Source organism: Gobius niger, assembly GCF_951799975.1.
Source record: "Gobius niger genome assembly, contig: SCAFFOLD_46, whole genome shotgun sequence".
NCBI lineage: Eukaryota > Metazoa > Chordata > Actinopteri > Gobiiformes > Gobiidae > Gobius > Gobius niger.
Genome location: NW_027639282.1, coordinates 82,148 through 100,363, shown reverse-complemented (window position 1 = coordinate 100,363; position 18,216 = coordinate 82,148). Strand labels below are relative to the sequence as shown.

Genomic DNA, 18,216 nt, shown 5'->3' with positions numbered 1-18,216 from the left:
GTGTCTGTCTGCAGCGCTCTGACATCACACAGGCCACGCCCCCTGTCCACCTGCGCACCTGCCGCTTCCATCAGCACCTGCACAGAAGAAGAAGCGGCGCCGTCAGCTCCTGCTTCCTCCGACCGTCGTCTCTGCGGTGAGTCTGCGTGAGGATGTGCTCTAGCGCCCCCTGTGGCAGAGCTCGCCTCAGAGATCTGCGTTACAGTGACTGAAGGAAACAAACACAGCTGTTCAAAGCTCCACATGTTCTGATGAGCAGGTGGTTCCTTCATTTTCCAGCCGCGTTAAAACTAAATGAGAAATGTTTAAACTTTATTTAATTTATTTATTTTGTCACATTTTTGTTGATTTTTCGTCAATTTTTTGTCAGATTTTTGTCGTTTTTTTGTTGATTTTTTGTTGATTTTTTGTTGATTTTTGTTGATTTGTCACATTTTTGTTGATTTTTTTTCACATTTTTGTTGATTTTTTTGTTGATTTTTTGTCACATTTTTGTAGAATTTTTGTCACATTTTTGTCGATTTTTTTGTTGATTTTTTGTTGATTTTTTTTCACATTTTTGTTGATTTTTTGTTGATTTTTTGTCACATTTTTGTTGATTTTTTGTCACATTTTTGTTGATTTTTTGTCACATTTTTGTAGAATTTTTGTCACATTTTTGTTGATTTTTTTCCATATTTTGGTTGATTTTTTTGTTGATTTTTTGTTGATTTCTGTTGATTTTTTGTCACATTTTTGTCACATTTTTGTAGAATTTTTGTCACATTTTTGTTGATTTTTTTCACATTTTTGTTGATTTTTTTCACATTTTTGTTGATTTTTTTCACATTTTTGTTGATTTTTTTCACATTTTTGTTGATTTTTTTCACATTTTTGTTGATTTTTTTCACATTTTTGTTGATTTTTTTCACATTTTTGTTGATTTTTTCACATTTTTGTTGATTTTTTGTCACATTTTTGTTGATTTTTTGTTGACAGCCCGTTATTTTGTCCATTTTTTTATTTTCTAGTGGACTTTCTGTAAACGCTCAATGCAACTTACAGGTACACCTGAACTGGTCTAAGGTAAGAACATATCTCAGCGTGGAAAAACGGTGGCCTGTTCCTTTAATACCACAATCATTACATGTGAAAGTCAACAGAGAATCACAGAACAGACTTATTGATCGGGCCCATGAGCCAAACATGCTGAACCTGCTACAATAAAAGCAACATTTACCAAAATCACCACATCCGGGTTAGCGGAGATCAATGCTAACGGCGCAGCAGCTACGCTAACCCAGGCTGTAGTGACTTATCGTAGTAAATATGACTTTTGTAGCAGCAGGTGCGGCATTTTAGGCTAATGAGTCTGAGAAATGAGTCGGTTCAGGAACTCTCCGCTGAGTTTCGGAAATATTGATGCTTGTTTTTAAGAGTTTTAATGTTTTTTTCTCGAATATTTACCGCTCTGCTCGGACCCGGAATCCTGACGTCACACTTAACTTTTTTATTTTTTATTTAACAGAAATGTAATTACAAAACAAAAGTACTGCAGAGGTACGTGTGTACATGTAAAACATATTCTCATGTTTAAAGGCCAGGAGGGAGACGTAGAACCAAAACAAAACGAACAGAGAGAAAAGAAAAAAAAAAAGAAGAGGGAACAAGGGGATTTCTGAATCAAGTCATTATAATACAGGATGACATGTAGATATGTAGCAGAGTGGAGGTTACGATAAAATAAATAAAAATAAATATGTTGCCACAACGCCACCCAGTATAACTGGGAAATACCTTAAAACAAGTCTAAGGCACACAAGTTCGTTAAAAAAGGACCGGGCAGAGGCAAATGATTTACAAAAGACTGTTTGTTTTATTACACCAATTAAGTTTGGTTTCTTAAAAAGTTCATGTTGTTGTTTCGTTCTTTAAAAGCTGAATCCAGGACGTTCAGAGGAGAGAAAGTGGACAGACATACAGGCAGGGGAGGCATGATGGTGCTGCAAAGACCCAGGTAGCGAAAGCGAAGCGACACCCTACGAGCCCGCAGACCCCGGACCACGTCCAGCTATACGGCCCCACTCGGACCGGCATCAGCAGCGCATCGAGGCATGGAAGTTGCATACAAAGTTGACGGCCTTAAGCCTACGTCGCCGGCTTGACGCTCCCGACACGACGCACAACCCAGCAACCCCAGACTAGCCGCTAGCGAAGCCCTGCAGCAGGTGTGACGTCAGAGAGGTGAGAGGGCAGGTGATGGGGAAGAGCCCCTTTTATAGCGCGCCCCCTACGTGCCATTGGCTTAATGCAGGGACACCTACCCCACCTCACTACAGATATAGCATTTACTGTGTTAACATGTGGTGTTTGCAGGATGCATTATGGATTTTGAAGGCTTTTTGATTAGCCACAAAGAAATATCCTATAAAATCCTACATAACATATAGAGCTCGGGAATGTGACGTCATATCGCTAAGCATTATGGGATGAGCAGCCATTGTAAACTAATGGAGATTTTAAAAGTTAAAATACTGGAGTTATTGTTTCACATTAAAACACTTGGAGACCACACTGAGTTAGATGTATTTACCGGCAGTATCTCAGCAGCTAACGGAGTCGTTCAACTGTTTTTTTCTCCACTTTTTATACTGTTTTTAGCTAATGTTAGTCTATGGAAATGTATGCTAACAGCTGCAAAGATGGCCGATCTCCATGGCAACTGTGGACATTCCCGAACTCTATACTCTGCTAAAAAAACACTTGAAAGATTCAAACTCGACATAGATTATAAATGACTTCTGTTACACTGAAGGAGAAACCATCATCCACCTGTTTCATCACTGCACAAACAGTCACAGCCTATGGTCACATGTACAACAACTGATCCAGAACAGAACTGGCCATGTGACCGGCCTCCAGGAGAGTGACATCATGTTTTATCTCCATAAACCAAATATTCCCAAAGACCTTTCCCTTCTGACACAAACTGTCATCCACCTATAGCCAAATACCATATTCATGAAACTAAGTGGGCTCAAACAAAGCCACATGGACTTCATTTCATAAACCAACTCAATCAGTCACACTTAACAAACGTTAGTCACAAAGTTACGACGTCCTACTCTAGCTCAGTGGTTCTCAACCTTTTGGAGCCGCGACCCCCATTTTAACAGGTAAAGGGGGTTCGTGACACATTGTGAGAAATAGGAACATTAGCCGATATAGTTCTGAAAAAACAAAGAAGAAAAAAACAAATGGCTGAAATACATTCATCAAATTATGAACAAATAATGGCCCTCTGGTAAAATAGTAAACACGTGCTACAATGAAATATTAGGTTATGCACTACAAAAGTGAATATCAAGCATTGTCCTAAATGACTTGAATTGAGGAAATGTTTCTTGTTTTGAGCGGTTTTCACTCATTTAGACACTTTCCCTGATCGGACCGAGTTTGCTTTGCTTGTTTGAGGACATTTCACACCAGTTCTAGGGTAAATCTCGCTTGAAATAAGAAAAAGTAAAATTGCCAATGAGATAAGACCAATTTTCTTTCCCCATTGGCAAAGAAACTGACCTGAAATAAGGACGACATGTATCGAAACGAGTCAGAAACATCTCAGAACAAGTGAAATAATCTGGGACAAATGCCCAACAACTTCTTAACCAATCAAAACAACTAACATGTGGATTATTGTGCTCAAACTGAGATGTTTATACTGATCTAGTTAAATACTTTTTTGCAGTGTACGCTAATAAAAATGTGTATATTTTATCTAAATGATATGGCGACCCCCAAATTTGTCTGGCGACCCCCAGGTTGAGAATCACTGCTCGAGTTAATGCTGTTCTGATTCTAGCTTTTGTAAAGAGAGGCCAAACAAAATGAGGAGAAATACTGGGATATTAATATTTTAGTGATATTACTTAACTAAACCATTTCACACAATGTTCACACAAACGTGTCAATCTCAGTCAGAAAACCTCTTTATTGGATTTGAACCTTCCTTTGGACTTTCCCTCATAAATGTTCTTTCTCTGCAGTGAAACGAACCAAAGCTACAGCTCTGTCCTGCCTGTGTTTAACCTGTTAGCTTTAGCATTAGCTCTGCCCCTGTGTTTACCCCGTTAGCTTTAGCATTAGCTCACCGGGCAGACTGCGGGGGCTCTACGGGGGAACAGCAGCCTGACGCCGGCTCTGGGGCCCGGGGAGAGCCGCAGGGGCAGCCGCAGGAGCCGGTGGGCCATGGCGTCACGGGCAGCGGCTCTCTGGCTGCTCTCAGGCGGAACACGGACGCTGTGACTGCGGGTAAGAAGCGTGTCCTGTTCCGTAACTGCCCTCCGCCATCTTTAATGCTCTTCTCCTTCTTCTTCTTCCTCACGGGGTCAGCGCGGGAAAGGCTTGGCGCCACCTGTGTCCGGCACGTGCAGCTGCAAATGTTCAGGAATAATCCATGTTTTTGGTGAATTATTCTGTTTTAACCTCTTAACTTCCACCTGAACATGTTTTCTCCTCAAATTCTCCAAATCTAAAAGCTTCTTCAAAACAGCGACAAAAAACGAGAAAAAATGACAAAAATCCAGCAAAAAAGTGACAAAAGAGCAGCAAAAAAAGACAAAAATTCAGCAAAAAAGTGACAAAAATCCAGCAAAAAAAAAGACAAAAATTCAGCAAAAAAGACAAAAATTCAGCAAAAAAGTGACAAAAATCCAGCAAAAAAGTGACAAAACTTCAGCAAAAAAAGACAAAAATTCAGCAAAAAAGTGACAAAAATCCAGCAAAAAAAAAGACAAAAATTCAGCAAAAAAGACAAAAATTCAGCAAAAAAGACAAAAATTCAGCAAAAAAGTGACAAAAATCCAGCAAAAAAGTGACAAAACTTCAGCAAAAAAAGACAAAAATTCAGCAAAAAAGTGACAAAAATCCAGCAAAAAAAAAGACAAAAATTCAGCAAAATAGACAAAAATTCAGCAAAAATGACAAAAATCCAGCAAAAAAAAGACAAAAATCCAGCAAAAAAGTGACAAAAATTCAGCAAAAAAAGACAAAAATTCTGCAAAAAAGTGACAAAAATTCAGCAAAAAAAGACAAAAATCCAGCAAAAAAAGACAAAAATTCAGCAAAAAAGTGACAAAAATCCAGCTAAAAAAGTGACAAAAATCCAGCAAAAAAAGACAAAAATCCAGAAAAAAAGACAAAAATCCAGAAAAAAAGACAAAAATCCAGCAAAAAAAAGTGACAAAAATCCAGCAAAAAAAGTGACAAAAATCCAGCAAAAAAAGTGACAAAAATTCAGCAAAAAAGTGACAAAAATCCAGCTAAAAAAGTGACAAAAATCCAGCAAAAAAAGACAAAAATCCAGCAAAAAAAGTGACAAAAATTCAGCAAAAAAAGACAAAAATTCTGCAAAAAAATGACAAAAATTCAGCAAAAAAGTGACAAAAGAGCAGCAAAAAAAAGACAAAAATCCAGCAAAAAAAGTGACAAAAATTCAGCAAAAAAAGACAAAAATTCTGCAAAAAAATGACAAAAATCCAGAAAAAAAGTGACAAAAATCCAGCAAAAAAAGTGACAAAAATCCAGCAAAAAAAGTGACAAAAATCCAGCAAAAAAAGTGACAAAAATCCAGCAAAAAAAGTGACAAAAATCCAGCAAAAAAAGACAAAAATCCAGAAAAAAAGACAAAAATCCAGCAAAAAAAGTGACAAAAATCCAGCAAAAAAAGTGACAAAAATCCAGCAAAAAAAGTGACAAAAATTCAGCAAAAAAGTGACAAAAATCCAGCTAAAAAAGTGACAAAAATCCAGCAAAAAAAGACAAAAATCCAGCAAAAAAAGTGACAAAAATTCAGCAAAAAAAGACAAAAATTCTGCAAAAAAATGACAAAAATTCAGCAAAAAAGTGACAAAAATCCAGCAAAAAAAGTGACAAAAATCCAGCAAAAAAAGTGACAAAAATCCAGCAAAAAAAGTGACAAAAATTCAGCAAAAAAGTGACAAAAATCCAGCTAAAAAAGTGACAAAAATCCAGCAAAAAAAGACAAAAATCCAGCAAAAAAAGTGACAAAAATTCAGCAAAAAAAGACAAAAATTCTGCAAAAAAATGACAAAAATTCAGCAAAAAAGTGACAAAAATCCAGCAAAAAAAGTGACAAAAATCCAGCAAAAAAAGTGACAAAAATCCAGCAAAAAAAGTGACAAAAATCCAGCAAAAAAAGTGACAAAAATCCAGCAAAAAAAGACAAAAATCCAGCAAAAAAAGACAAAAATACAGCAAAAAAAGACAAAAATTCAGCAAAAAAAGTGACAAAAATCCATCAAAAAAGTGACAAAAATCCAGCAAAAAAGTGACAAAAGAGCAGTAAAAAAAAGTGACAATAATCCGACAAAAACCTCTAAATCCCCACATGAACCGAGCACATTATCTCCTGTTCGGCTTTACCCAAATCTAAAAGCTTCTTGAATCAGAATCAGAATAGTATTTATTGCCATTGTTTGAGAACAGGTTCACAAACTAGGATTTTTTTCTCCGCACAATCGTGCAACATAAAACATATAACACAGAATTTAGATTAAAAATTAGCTACGAAAACGAGCCGTAAGCGAGGATGAAAACACAACAAAAGAACAAAACAAGGAAAGAGCAACAAAAAAGTGACGAGAAAAACAAATAAGTGACGACAACGCAAGGATAACGAACTGCACTCCTACCCCCACTATAACCCAGCGCATTTTCTCCAGTTCTGTTTTACCCAAATCTAAAAGCTTCTTGTCTGGAGCTCACAGACTATAGAGCTCCACAGTCCCGCCTCACGTGTCGCTAACTCACGGCTAATCAGCTATGTGCTAGCTCACGGCTAATCAGCTATGTGCTAGCTCACGGCTAATCAGCTATGTGCTAACTCACGGCTAATCAGCTATGTGCTAACTCACGGCTAATCAGCTATGTGCTAACTCACAGACATGAAACATACAAGGTAACATTGAAGATTTGTCTTAAACGTTATAAACTGCAAAATGATAAAAGTAATTTCGTTGTATTTTCAAGTATTGTTTGTTTCTTTCTTGTAAAATACCCGCACAAGTGTCGGTAGTTACCACACAGCTGATTAGCCGGCGTCGTGCCATTAAACTCTTGCCAATGGGGGACTTTTTTAATGTATTTTTTTTCCTTTAAAAAAAAAAAAATAATCTAATTTTCTTTTTCTTCATTTCTTTCTTTTCTTTCTCCTTTTTTTCTTTGATTAATTTTCTATTTTTACAGCGAACTGCAAGTTCCGGATTGTCACGTGGTTCATGACGTTGTGCCGTCCTGACTCCTGGCGGCAGGGGGCGCTGTGCGTGGCCGCTCTGACAGACGTGTTTCCGGTCTCCCTCTCCCTCCTGACTCCGGTGTCTCTCCCGGTTCTCTCCCGGTTCTGTCCCCGGTTCTCCCCCGCTCTGGTTCTCCTCCCGCGGCTCTCCTCATGGCTGTGGCCGGCCCAGGGCGCCTCCTGCTCGGCCTGCTGCTGCTGCTGTGCCCGCTGTCCTCCGGAGCCTGGGACCAGGACATGGAGCTGTATGACCTGGTGGAGGAGGTGGACCAGAACTTCTACCAGCTGCTGGCGGTTCCTCAGGTCCGTCCAGGCTTTAATCACTCTTTATAAGGAGATTCTTTACCCTGAAATGCTATATTTATAAAGACAGACGCGTTAGATGAGCGGACACTCACGCAGAGACCAGGGAAATGTCAACATTCAGCATCAAACTGGACATAAATGTGATTTGGATCATTTCCCTCCAGTTTAAGCCGTTAAAGTTTTAATAGTCGTCATCTTTACTTGTTCATTGGGCCGTGTTCATGTCGCTGCTGATGGTGTGTTTAGAGTTGAAGCTAAAAATACACGTTTGCTTATGATGCTAACGATGCTAACGATGCTAACGATGCTAACAGCTGTTTGAGTTGATGCCACGAAAACACTTTTCTCTGTGTAAAATATCGTCTATAACGTCATATATGCGCGGTTTGCGATGCCGATGCTAAAGTATATTAAACAGATAATAATGTTCATTTACACGTTTTTCTTCTATTTTATTTATTTTACATTTTTTATCTTTTATTTGAGGTGAAACTTCCTCAGAGTGAACATCTCCGGTGCTTCAGGCCGGTTTATCTGAGGAACCGTTTGGACCCGGAAGTATCTGATTATTAAACAAACATAAAAGAGTTTACTCTGTTTACTCTGCGCCTCCTCCAGGAACGAGCTGCACTTTAGCCCCTTAACTCCCACCTGAACCGAGCACATTTTCTCCAGTGTGGCTTTACCCCAATCCAAAAGCTTCTGGAAGAAAGGTGTGAAAATAGTGACAGAACTGAGACGAAAACAATGATGGAAATGTGTCAAAAAATGATAAATGTCACAAGAAATGTACAAAAATTTGACCAAAAATTACAGAAATTGGTAAAAAAAAAAAAAAAAAAGTGCCAAAAATGTGACCGAAAATTGATGAAAAATGATGAAAAATGACAAAAAATGATGAAAAATGATGAAAAATGACAAAAAATGATGAAAAATGACACAAAAAAATGACAAAAAATTGACAAAAAAATGATGGAAAAGTGCCAAAAATATCACAAAAAATTGACAAAAAATGACAAAAAATGACGAAAAATGATGAAAAATGATGAAAAAAATGACCAAAAAAATGACAAAAAATGGACAAAAATGTCACAAAAATTGACAAAAAAAATGACAAAAAAATGATGGAAAAGTGCCAAAAATATCACAAATAATGGCACAAATAATGGCACAAAAAAAGACAAAAAAATTATGAAAAAGTGCCAAAAATATCACAAAAAATTGACAAAAAATGTGACAAAAAGTGAAAAAAAATGAAGAAAAAACAGTGAGTTCAATACCCCAAAAAATGATGGAGAAAAAAAATCTGACGACATGAGGAAAAAGATCCATTTAGATGAGTTTTGTAGATCTTAGCTTTCAAATGAGGCGTTACACTGGCCTACGGGATTTGGGTAAAGCTAAACTGGAGAAAATGCTCTCGGTTCAGGCGGGAGTTAAGAGGTTAAACAGTATCTGTGACTGACGCCTTAAAGGGGGGGGGGGGTATTCTGCAAAAAGCTTTCCCTCCTGTTATTCTGTCACTCCCTCATTAAAAACATGCCTGAAGTGTTGCCTTGGCACATTCACGTATTTCTGAGTAATCTGTAAAAACTCTGATGGCGGCCATTTTAGGGATAGGTTTGCCTGAGTCCTCCTAGGAACGCCCCCACCTCCTGGAGACGCCTCCGAGCTTTGGTCACCAGCCGAGTAACCAACCACTGCTCCTCAGCAGAACCCCCTCCCCACTGATGCCACAGACAGCGTGTGGAGGGGGCGTGTCTAAAGCAGAACACCCCCTCTTTAAAACAAAATACCCCCACTTTAACCTCTTAAGTCCCGCCTGAACCAAGAGGATCTTTTTCCTCACGTTGTCAGATTTTTTTTCCATCATTTTTTTGTTGGGTATTCAACTCATTTTTGTCATTTTTTTGTCACATTTTTGTCACATTTTTGTCATTTTTTATCAAATTTTTGTATATTTTTTGTGAATTTTTAGTAAAAATTTTTTGTAATTTTTTCGTCCATTTTTATCACATTTATGTCACATTTTTGCCATTTTTTTGGTCAAATTTTTGTAATTTTTTTGTCAATTTTGTATCCCATTTTTGTCCCCCTCTTTAAAGCAGCTTTCTAATCTCAAAGGGACTTTACTGATTAAAGGAACACTGTGTAACATTTAGACTGCACTGTTTGCAGGACGCCCCGGCGGCCGACATAAAGAAGGCGTACAGACGACTGTCCCTGGTGCTTCACCCTGATAAGAACAAGGAGGCGGACGCCGAGGAGCGCTTCAGACAGGTACGCCTCAGGAGAAGGTTCAGCTACGACTGGACCGGGCTCTGATCCTCCCTCTCTGTTACAGCTGGTGGCCGTGTACGAGGTTCTGAAGGACGAGGAGCGGCGCCAAAGGTAAGAGGACGAGGATGAACCTCCTTCATAACGAGGATGATTTCTGCAAATTTCTGCAAATGTCACAGATCTGTAAGAATGTCCCCCCCCCCCCCCCCAAACGCTGCTTTAACCTCTTACCACCCGCCAAAACCAAATGCACTCTCTCCTCTTTGCCATTGTCGTCACTTTTTATTTCCCTTATGTGTTTTTGCCATTTTTTTATTACTTTTTTGCTGGATTTTTGTCACTTTTTTTGCTGGATTTTTGTCTTTTTTTGCTGGATTTTTGTCTTTTTTTCTGCTGGATTTTTGTCTTTTTTTGCTGGATTTTTGTCTTTTTTTGGCTGGATTTTTGTCATTTTTTTTGTTGGATTTTTGTCCCTTTTTTTGCTGGATTTTTGTCCCTTTTTTTGCTGGATTTTTGTCGTTTTTTGCTGGATTTTTGTCCCTTTTTTTGCTGGATTTTTGTCTTTTTTTGCTGAATTTTTGTCTCTTTTTTTGCTGGATTTTTGTCTTTTTTTGGCTTCATTTTTGTCACTTTTTTGCTGGATTTTTGTCCCTTTTTTGCTGGATTTTTGTCCCTTTTTTTGCTGGATTTTTGTCACTTTTTTGCTGGATTTTTGTCTTTTTTTTGCTGGATTTTTGTCACTTTTTTGCTGGATTTTTGTCACTTTTTTGCTGGATTTTTGTCTTTTTTTTGCTGGATTTTTGTCACTTTTTTGCTGGATTTTTGTCACTTTTTTGCTGGATTTTTGTCACTTTTTGGCTGGATTTTTGTCTTTTTTTTTGCTGGATTTTTGTCACTTTTTTGCTGGATTTTTGTCACTTTTTTGCTGGATTTTTGTCTTTTTTTGCTGGATTTTTGTCTTTTTTTTGCTGGATTTTTGTCTTTTTTTGCTGGATTTTTGTCACTTTTTTGCTGGATTTTTGTCTTTTTTTGCTGGATTTTTGTCTTTTTTTGCTGGATTTTTGTCTTTTTTTTTGCTGGATTTTTGTCACTTTTTTTTGCTGGATTTTTGTCACTTTTTTGCTGGATTTTTGTCTTTTTTTGCTGGATTTTTGTCACTTTTTTGCTGGATTTTTGTCACTTTTTTGCTGGATTTTTGTCTTTTTTTGCTGGATTTTTGTCACTTTTTTGCTGGATTTTTGTCACTTTTTTTGCTGGATTTTTGTCACTGTTTTATTTGGTTTCTGATTTGTTTTCTGAGTTTCTGATTTGTTTTCTGAGTTTCTGATTTGTTTTCTGAGTTTCTGATTTGTTTTCTGAGTTTCTGATTTGTTTCCCCCCCCCCTCAGGTACAATGACGTCCTGGAGCACGGTCTCCCCGACTGGAGGCAGCCGGTGTTTTACTATCGCCGAGTGAGGAAGATGAGCAACAGTGAGCTGGGAATCATCCTCTTCATCACGCTGACCGTGGGACACTTCGCCGTGCTGTGGTCCATCTACCTGGAGAAGCAGCTGGTACCACCCACACACACACACACACACACACACACTTACCTAACCCCTCGCCTCCTGACCCCTGACCCCTGACCCCTCGTCTCCTCCCCAGGACGAGCTGCTGACTCGTAAAAAGCGAGAGAAGAAGAAGAAAGTGAGCTCCAAGCCGGACGCCGACAGAGACAGGTCTGTGTTCACCTGCTCTTTCTTCTTCTGCAGTTCTCCCCCTGTGGCTCTTTCTTCTTCTGCAGTTCTGTCCCTGTGGCTCTTTCTTCTTCTGCAGTTCTGCTCCTGTGGCTCTTTCTTCTTCTGCAGTTCTGCTCCTGTGGCTCTTTCTTCTTCTGCAGTTCTGCCCCTGTGGCTCTTTCTTCTTCTGCAGTTCTGCCCCTGTGGCTCTTTCTTCTTCTGCAGTTCTTCCCCTGTGGCTCTTTCTTCTTCTGCAGTTCTCCCCCTGTGGCTCTTTCTTCTTCTGCAGTTCTGCTCCTGTGGCTCTTTCTTCTTCTGCAGTTCTGCCCCTGTGGCTCTTTCTTCTTCTGCAGTTCTGTCCCTGTGGCTCTTTCTTCTTCTGCAGTTCTGCTCCTGTGGCTCTTTCTTCTTCTGCAGTTCTGCTCCTGTGGCTCTTTCTTCTTCTGCAGTTCTTCCCCTGTGGCTCGCTCTTCTTCTGCAGTTCTGCCCCTGTGGCTCTTTCTTCTTCTGCAGTTCTGCCCCTGTGGCTCTTTCTTCTTCTGCAGGTCTCCCCCTGTGGCTCTTTCTTCTTCTGCAGTTCTGCCCCTGTGGCTCTTTCTTCTTCTGCAGTTCTGCCCCTGTGGCTCTTTCTTCTTCTGCAGTTCTGCCCCTGTGGCTCTTTCTTCTTCTGCAGTTCCCCCCCTGTGGCTCTTTCTTCTTCTGCAGTTCTGCCCCTGTGGCTTTTTCTTCTTCTGCAGTTCTGCCCCTGTGGCTTTTTCTTCTTCTGCAGTTCTGCCCCTGTGGCTCTTTCTTCTTCTGCAGTTCTGCCCCTGTGGCTCTTTCTTCTTCTGCAGTTCTCCCCCTGTGGCTCTTTCTTCTTCTGCAGTTCTCCCCCTGTGGCTCTTTCTTCTTCTGCAGTTCTGCCCATGTCACTTTTTTGAAGGATTTTTGTCACTTTTTTGCTGGATTTTTGTCACTTTTTTGCTGGATTTTTGTCACTTTTTTGAAGGATTTTTGTCACTTTTTTGCTGGATTTTTGTCACTTTTTTGAAGGATTTTTGTCACTTTTTTGCTGGATTTTTGTCACTTTTTTGCTGGATTTTTGTCACTTTTTTGTCACTTTTTTGCTGGATTTTTGTCACTTTTTTGATGGATTTTTGTCACTTTTTTGCTGGATTTTTGTCACTTTTTTGCTAGATTTTTGTCACTTTTTTGAAGGATTTTTGTCACTTTTTTGCTGGATTTTTGTCACTTTTTTGAAGGATTTTTGTCACTTTTTTGTCACTTTTTTGCTGGATTTTTGTCACTTTTTTGATGGATTTTTGTCACTTTTTTGCTGGATTTTTGTCACTTTTTTGCTGGATTTTTGTCACTTTTTTGCTGGATTTTTGTCACTTTTTTGAAGGATTTTTGTCACTTTTTTGAAGGATTTTTGTCACTTTTTTGCTGGATTTTTGTCACTTTTTTGTCACTTTTTTGCTGGATTTTTGTCACTTTTTTGCTGGATTTTTGTCACTTTTTTGAAGGATTTTTGTCACTTTTTTGCTGGATTTTTGTCACTTTTTTGATGGATTTTTGTCACTTTTTTGCTGGATTTTTGTCACTTTTTTGAAGGATTTTTGTCACTTTTTTGCTGGATTTTTGTCACTTTTTTGAAGGATTTTTGTCACTTTTTTGCTGGATTTTTGTCACTTTTTTGAAGGATTTTTGTCACTTTTTTGCTGGATTTTTGTCACTTTTTTGATGGATTTTTGTCACTTTTTTGCTGGATTTTTGTCACTTTTTTGATGGATTTTTGTCACTTTTTTGCTGGATTTTTGTCACTTTTTTGAAGGATTTTTGTCACTTTTTTGCTGGATTTTTGTCACTTTTTTGCTGGATTTTTGTCACTTTTTTGAAGGATTTTTGTCACTTTTTTGAAGGATTTTTGTCACTTTTTTGTCACTTTTTTGCTGGATTTTTGTCACTTTTTTGTCACTCTTTCTTCTTCTGCAGTTCCCCCCCTTGTGGCTCTTTCTTCTTCTGCAGTTCTGCCCCTGTGGCTCTTTCTTCTTCTGCAGTTCTGCCCCTGTGGCTCTTTCTTCTTCTGCAGTTCCCCCCCGTGGCTCAGTGGTTATCCCCTGTGTGTGTGTGTGTGCAGGGCTCAGGAGCGCCCCCACTGGCAGGACCTGCTGCCTCTGAAGATCTCCATCTGGCTGTACGTGTCGCTGAGGAACCTGCCTCAGACGGTCCAGGTCTGATCAAACACCAGCTGAGTCTGAGGTTGTTACTGTACAGTCACACTGACGGTGGCGCCCCCTGTGTTCAGGAGGTGAGGTGCTTCTACGAGGAGCAGCAGCTGATGAAGAGGAGGCTCCAGGAGGAAGAGGAGGAGGAGGAGCGGGAGACACAGACCAGTAAGAACCAGAAACATCAGTTAGAACCAGGAGCATCAGTAAGAACCAGGAACATGAGTAAGAACCAGGAGCATCAGTAAGAACCAGAAACATCAGTAAGAACCAGGAACATCAGTAAGAACCAGGAACATGAGTAAGAACCAGGAACATCAGTAAGAACCAGGAGCATCAGTAAGAACCAGAAACATGAGTAAGAACCAGGAGCATCAGTAAGAACCAGGAACATCAGTAAGAACCAGAAACATCAGTAAGAACCAGGAGCATCAGTAAGAACCAGGAACATCAGTAAGAACCAGGAGCATCAGTAAGAACCAGGAACATCAGTAAGAACCAGGAACATGAGTAAGAACCAGGAACATCAGTAAGAACCAGGAACATCAGTAAGAACCAGGAACATCAGTAAGAACCAGAAACATCAGTAAGAACCAGAAACATCAGTAAGAACCAGGAGCATCAGTAAGAACCAGGAACATCAGTAAGAACCAGGAGCATCAGTAAGAACCAGAAACATCAGTAAGAACCAGGAGCATCAGTAAGAACCAGGAACATGAGTAAGAACCAGGGGCATCAGTAAGAACCAGGAACATCAGTAAGAACCAGGAACATCAGTAAGAACCAGGAACATCAGTAAGAACCAGGAACATGAGTAAGAACCAGGAGCATCAGTAAGAACCAGGAACAACAGTAAGAACCAGGAGCATCAGTAAGAACCAGAAACATCAGTAAGAACCAGGAACATCAGTAAGAACCAGGAACATCAGTAAGAACCAGGAGCATCAGTAAGAACCAGAAACATCAGTAAGAACCAGAAACATGAATAAGAACCAGGAGCATGAGTAAGAACCAGGAACATCAGTAAGAACCAGGAACAACAGTAAGAACCAGGAACATGAGTAAGAACCAGGAACATCAGTAAGAACCAGGAACATCAGTAAGAACCAGGAGCATCAGTAAGAACCAGAAACATCAGTAAGAACCAGGAACATCAGTAAGAACCAGGAACAACAGTAAGAACCAGGAACATGAGTAAGAACCAGGAACATCAGTAAGAACCAGGAGCATCAGTAAGAACCAGGAGCATCAGTAAGAACCAGAAACATGAGTAAGAACCAGGAACATGAGTAAGAACCAGAAACATCAGTAAGAACCAGAAACATCAGTAAGAACCAGGAACATCAGTAAGAACCAGGAACATCAGTAAGAACCAGGAACATGAGTAAGAACCAGGAACATCAGTAAGAACCAGGAACATCAGTAAGAACCAGGAACATCAGTAAGAACCAGGAACATCAGTAAGAACCAGGAACATCAGTAAGAACCAGGAACATCAGTAAGAACCAGAAACATCAGTAAGAACCAGGAACATCAGTAAGAACCAGGAGCATCAGTAAGAACCAGAAACATCAGTAAGAACCAGGAACATCAGTAAGAACCAGGAGCATCAGTAAGAACCAGAAACATCAGTAAGAACCAGAAACATCAGTAAGAACCAGGAGCATCAGTAAGAACCAGAAACATGAGTAAGAACCAGGAACATCAGTAAGAACCAGGAACATCAGTAAGAACCAGAAACATCAGTAAGAACCAGGAACATCAGTAAGAACCAGGAACATCAGTAAGAACCAGGAACATGAGTAAGAACCAGGAGCATCAGTAAGAACCAGGAGCATCAGTAAGAACCAGAAACATCAGTAAGAACCAGGAGCATCAGTAAGAACCAGGAACATGAGTAAGAACCAGGAGCATCAGTAAGAACCAGGAGCATCAGTAAGAACCAGGAGCATCAGTAAGAACCAGGAGCATCAGTAAGAACCAGGAACATGAGTAAGAACCAGGAACATCAGTAAGAACCAGGAGCATCAGTAAGAACCAGAAACATCAGTAAGAACCAGGAACATCAGTAAGAACCAGGAGCATCAGTAAGAACCAGGAACATGAATAAGAACCAGAAACATGAGTAAGAACCAGGAACATCAGTAAGAACCAGGAGCATCAGTAAGAACCAGGAACATGAGTAAGAACCAGGAGCATCAGTAAGAACCAGGAGCATCAGTAAGAACCAGAAACATCAGTAAGAACCAGGAGCATCAGTAAGAACCAGGAACATCAGTAAGAACCAGGAGCATCAGTAAGAACCAGGAACATGAGTAAGAACCAGGAGCATCAGTAAGAACCAGGAGCATCAGTAAGAACCAGAAACATCAGTAAGAACCAGGAGCATCAGTAAGAACCAGGAACATCAGTAAGAACCAGGAACATCAGTAAGAACCAGAAACATCAGTAAGAACCAGGAACATCAGTAAGAACCAGGAACATCAGTAAGAACCAGAAACATCAGTTAGAACCAGGAGCATCAGTAAGAACCAGGAACATGAGTAAGAACCAGGAACATGAGTAAGAACCAGGAGCATCAGTAAGAACCAGGAGCATCAGTAAGAACCAGGAGCATCAGTAAGAACCAGGAGCATCAGTAAGAACCAGGAACATCAGTAAGAACCAGGAACATGAGTAAGAACCAGAAACATGAATAAGAACCAGGAACATGAGTAAGAACCAGGAACATGAGTAAGAACCAGGAACATCAGTAAGAACCAGGAACATGAGTAAGAACCAGGAACATGAATAAGAACCAGGAACATGAGTAAGAACCAGGAACATCAGTAAGAACCAGGAACATGAGTAAGAACCAGGAACATGAATAAGAACCAGGAACATGAGTAAGAACCAGGAACATCAGTAAGAACCAGGAACATCAGTAAGAACCAGGAACATGAGTAAGAACCAGGAACATGAGTAAGAACCAGGAACATGAGTAAGAACCAGGAACATGAATAAGAACCAGGAACATGAGTAAGAACCAGGAACATCAGTAAGAACCAGGAACATCAGTAAGAACCAGAAACATCAGTAAGAACCAGGAGCATCAGTAAGAACCAGGAGCATCAGTAAGAACCAGGAACATGAGTAAGAACCAGGAACATGAGTAAGAACCAGGAACATGAATAAGAACCAGGAACATGAGTAAGAACCAGGAACATCAGTAAGAACCAGGAGCATCAGTAAGAACCAGGAGCATCAGTAAGAACCAGGAACATCAGTAAGAACCAGGAACATCAGTAAGAACCAGAAACATTAGTAAGAACCAAGAACATCAGTAAGAACCAGGAACATCAGTAAGAACCAGGAACATCAGTAAGAACCAAGAACATCAGTAAGAACCAGGAACATGAGTAAGAACCAGGAACATGAGTAAGAACCAGGAACATCAGTAAGAACCAGGAGCATCAGTAAGAACCAGGAGCATCAGTAAGAACCAGGAGCATCATTAAGAACCAGGAACATCAGTAAGAACCAGGAACATGAGTAAGAACCAGGAACATGAATAAGAACCAGGAACATGAGTAAGAACCAGGAGCATCAGTAAGAACCAGGAACATGAGTAAGAACCAGGAGCATCATTAAGAACCAGGAGCATCAGTAAGAACCAGGAGCATCAGTAAGAACCAGGAACATGAGTAAGAACCAGGGGCATCAGTAAGAACCAGGAACATCAGTAAGAACCAGGAGCATCAGTAAGAACCAGGAGCATCAGTAAGAACCAGGAGCATCAGTAAGAACCAGGAACATGAGTAAGAACCAGGAACATGAGTAAGAACCAGGAGCATCAGTAAGAACCAGGAGCATCAGTAAGAACCAGGAACATGAGTAAGAACCAGGAACATGAGTAAGAACCAGGAACATGAGTAAGAACCAGGAACATGAGTAAGAACCAGGAGCATCAGTAAGAACCAGGAACATGAGTAAGAACCAGGAGCATCAGTAAGAACCAGGGGCATCAGTAAGAACCAGGAGCATCAGTAAGAACCAGAAACATCAGTAAGAACCAGGAGCATCAGTAAGAACCAGGAACATCAGTAAGAATCAGGAGCATCAGTAAGAACCAGGAACATGAGTAAGAACCAGGAGCATCAGTAAGAACCAGGAACATGAGTAAGAACCAGGAACATGAGTAAGAACCAGGAACATGAGTAAGAACCAGGAACATGAGTAAGAACCAGGAGCATCAGTAAGAACCAGGAACATCAGTAAGAACCAGGAACATGAGTAAGAACCAGGAGCATCAGTAAGAACCAGGAGCATCAGTAAGAACCAGGAGCATCAGTAAGAACCAGGAACATGAGTAAGAACCAGGAGCATCAGTAAGAACCAGGAACATGAATAAGAACCAGGAACATCAGTAAG

General features: G+C 40.0%; 1 protein-coding gene across 1 annotated transcript in view; it reads left to right on the top strand.

Moving 5' to 3' along the window:
- Positions 1-7,318: 7,318 nt before the first annotated feature.
- dnajc1 (DnaJ (Hsp40) homolog, subfamily C, member 1) overlaps positions 7,319-18,216 on the top strand; it is a 31,763-nt gene continuing 20,865 nt past the window's right edge. The window contains exons 1-7 of the mRNA XM_079583090.1: positions 7,319-7,597; positions 9,779-9,880; positions 9,945-9,991; positions 11,269-11,434; positions 11,526-11,599; positions 13,719-13,812; positions 13,887-13,974. Coding sequence (XP_079439216.1) covers positions 7,448-7,597; positions 9,779-9,880; positions 9,945-9,991; positions 11,269-11,434; positions 11,526-11,599; positions 13,719-13,812; positions 13,887-13,974 — 721 coding nt within the window. The 5' untranslated portion in view covers positions 7,319-7,447. The remainder of the gene's footprint in view (positions 7,598-9,778; positions 9,881-9,944; positions 9,992-11,268; positions 11,435-11,525; positions 11,600-13,718; positions 13,813-13,886; positions 13,975-18,216) is intronic.